Source organism: Cupressus sempervirens, chromosome 7, assembly GCF_028749045.1.
Source record: "Cupressus sempervirens isolate cs-2001-9-10 chromosome 7, ASM2874904v1, whole genome shotgun sequence".
In the NCBI taxonomy this organism is placed as follows: Eukaryota; Viridiplantae; Streptophyta; class Pinopsida; order Cupressales; family Cupressaceae; genus Cupressus; species Cupressus sempervirens.
In genome coordinates, this window is record NC_143124.1 from 738,521,841 (window position 1) to 738,525,003 (window position 3,163).

Sequence of the window (3,163 nt, forward strand, 5' to 3'; positions counted from 1 at the left end):
CTATATATACCTCTATATATATTACGCCGAGAGTAATCGTTCTCGAGGCGCCTATTTTTATTTTCATTAATCCCAACTTCGATTAGAATAACTTTGGAATAAAATAAAAATAGGCGCCTCGAGAACGATTACTCTCGGCGTAACTCGGCGTAATATATATAGAGGTATATATAGCTAGTTAGTGATAGGTGGTAAAAAACAGGTGGAGTTCGTAGAAAAAATCTTAGCTCCGTTGTAAATGTATTTCTTTTCCCGTTGAAAGTTAGACTCCGCCGTATCAGGGACGCGAACACGGATTCGGCTTTGTTTTTGAGCGCGTGGAAATTTCATAGCATATCGTTATTTTGTTTTTGCGATATTTTGGTATCCTTTGCCGCACTGTGTTTATTTTCGAGTAACCAAAGAAAATTCTTGTCTTCAAACTACCAGAGAGCTGTCTTGTATTACGGTAGAGGCGTGAGAGGGGAAAACAGGAAAAATAAATGGAAAGTTCGCAATACGCAAAAAGGTAAATGTTTCTGTAACAATTTCTAGGCCTTATTCAGTCAATTTTTCGTCTTTTCCTCATTCATAGGTGTATTTCTGTGTCAGAATAAAAAATGGCAACATGTCGGCCATCTGCTTTGAGCTTTTCCTTTTTAATTTTGATTTATGTTTCTCATTAACTTTTAAGTTGGACCAGCAAATTCAACTCGAAGTGGAGCTCAACAGCGGAAGGCTTTAAAGTGATACTTGTATTTTATCTCCTCCCCACCTTGCTTATTGCCCAAGCCCACACAAATTTCATCTTCAACCAGTTCAACACGTCGACCCTCCAATTGTATGGGAATGCTTCAGTGCAGTCCAATGCCATCTCCCTTAATGGTCGATTCCAATTCACCATGGGCCGCGCTTTCTATCCACATCCTGTGCGTATGAAAGCTCTGAATTCGACTTTCTCTTTTAGCACAACTTTTGTGTTTAGTATTGTTCCTTCTCCTGCTTCACAATCTGGGTTTGGGATGGCGTTCATTATGACGCCCACCAAGTCTCCAGAGGGATTTTTGCCGGGTCCCTACCTTGGCTTGATTAGCAATTTATCAGCCATGGGAAAGGCCTCTAATCATCTTTTTGCAGTCGAGTTCGACACATCAAAAAACTTCGAGTTTGCGGATATCAACGACAATCACGTTGGCGTAGATCTCAACGACCTCAGGTCTGTAAATTCTACGCCTGCAGGCTACTGGATCAACAGCGCCCAATTCAAGGAATTGGATCTCAAAAGCGGACAGAATATTCAAGCTTGGATTGATTATAACAATCCTCACAATGAGCTCAAAGTCACAATTGCGGAGGCGGGTCTTGATCGTCCGCATATACCACTGTTACATATAAAAAATATATCCCTGTCCGACATTGCAGAAGAAGAAATCTACGTTGGTTTCTCAGCAGCTACAAGACTCCTTTTTGAAGAGAATTACATCCTGGCCTGGAGTTTCACTACAAACGGAACCGCGCCGCCCCTGAATACATCTAGTATTCAATCCTTTATACGCACAAAATCCAAACCCTACAACTCCAAAATGCTAGCTGGTATCAGTACAGCTTGCGTAGTCGTCATTCTCGTGGTGGTAGCAGCGACGCTTGTCAGGGTGAAGAGAAACCAGTACAGAGATCTTATTGAAGAATGGGAGGTGGAGTATTGGCCTCACAGGTTTAAGTACAAAGATCTGCATATTGCAACTAAGGGTTTCCGAGACGAAGAACTTTTGGGATCCGGAGGTTTCGGTCGGGTATACAGAGGAGTCCTCCCCACTAATGGTCTCCAAGTAGCGGTGAAATGTATTCTTAGAGAAACTGATGAAGGGTTGAAGGAATTCATTGCAGAAATCTCGAGTCTTGGTCGCCTTCAACATCGGAATCTTGTGCAGATCAGAGGGTTCTGCAGGCGCGAGAAGCAGCTGTTCATAGTTTATGACTACATGCCAAACGGGAGCCTGGACAAGATGATATTTGGAAACCCAACAAAGGTACTCGACTGGAACTGGAGGTACAGAGTGATCAGAGACGTGGCCGCAGGTTTGTTGTATCTTCACGAAGAGTGGAAGCAGTGCGTAGTGCACAGAGACATCAAGTCCAGTAACGTTTTGCTAGACTCTGAGCTGAATGGTAAGCTAGGAGATTTTGGGCTTGCCCGTCTGTACGAGCATAATGAAAACATACACACTACCCGTGTGGTTGGAACGCTGGGTTATATCTCACCAGAGCTGGCACAGACAGGAAAGGCGAGCCCCGCCACAGATGTGTTCAGTTTTGGTATATTTATGCTGGAGGTCGCATGCGGAAGGAGACCTGTAAATCAATCTCTCCAATCTGATCAAATAGTTCTGGTGGAGTGGGTGAGAGAGTTGCATGGCACAGGAAAACTAACGGATGCAGCCGACGCAAATCTTGGTGGGCAATATGTTGAAGGTGAAATGGAGAGAGTGCTCAGACTGGGTCTAATGTGTGCCAATTCTCACCGAGAAGGTAGGCCTAGCATGAGACATGTTGTGCAAGTAATTGAAGAGGAAGCTCCAATAGCAGCTTTTGACTCTCCGTCTTATTCTATATCGAGTCCAGTCAGCAGTACCTGGAAATCACTTCCATATAATTCCAGTAGCTGTACAGACGCTTCCATTTCCATGTCAAACTCTGTATCTGATTGTGTCACTCGATAAGATCGATCTCTGTATGCCTTCCACGGCTATTGTATATGAATGGCCTGACCGATCTCTTTATCCAATTCAAACTCTTTATCTGGCTGTGCAAGGACTTGTACAGAACTCAAAATTAATACGTGTATTTTTATTGAGTATATAGAATTTTAAAACTATCTTAATTAAGTTACAATAATATTACATCATTTATCTTTTTAGTTCATGTTGGAGATGGTAAATGTGAAAAACAATTTTACATTAAGATGCAATCTTATGATAATAATCTTTACAATTTTATCGTTAGAACAACATTTTTTTAATATTTGATAATAAAAATATATAAAAAAAGTTAAAATATTTTATAATTCATATAAAATTACTTTATAGCACTATCTTTTATATATTATTCACATTACATTTGAATGACTCACAAAGGGCCTACCACAGATCAAGTCTTACTACTACAAATCTTCAACACCTTAAAA

The 3,163-nt window shown here is 41.1% G+C and overlaps 1 protein-coding gene across 1 annotated transcript; it reads left to right on the forward strand.

Moving 5' to 3' along the window:
• Positions 1 to 289: 289 nt before the first annotated feature.
• On the forward strand, positions 290 to 2,790 carry LOC149549370 (L-type lectin-domain containing receptor kinase SIT2-like). The gene is made up of 2 exons (XM_089794903.1): positions 290 to 508; positions 683 to 2,790. The coding sequence occupies exons 1-2, from the start codon at positions 483 to 485 to the stop codon at positions 2,697 to 2,699; spliced, it is 2,043 nt and encodes a 680-aa protein (XP_089651029.1). The 5' UTR covers positions 290 to 482; the 3' UTR covers positions 2,700 to 2,790.
• The last annotated feature ends 373 nt before the right edge of the window (positions 2,791 to 3,163 follow it).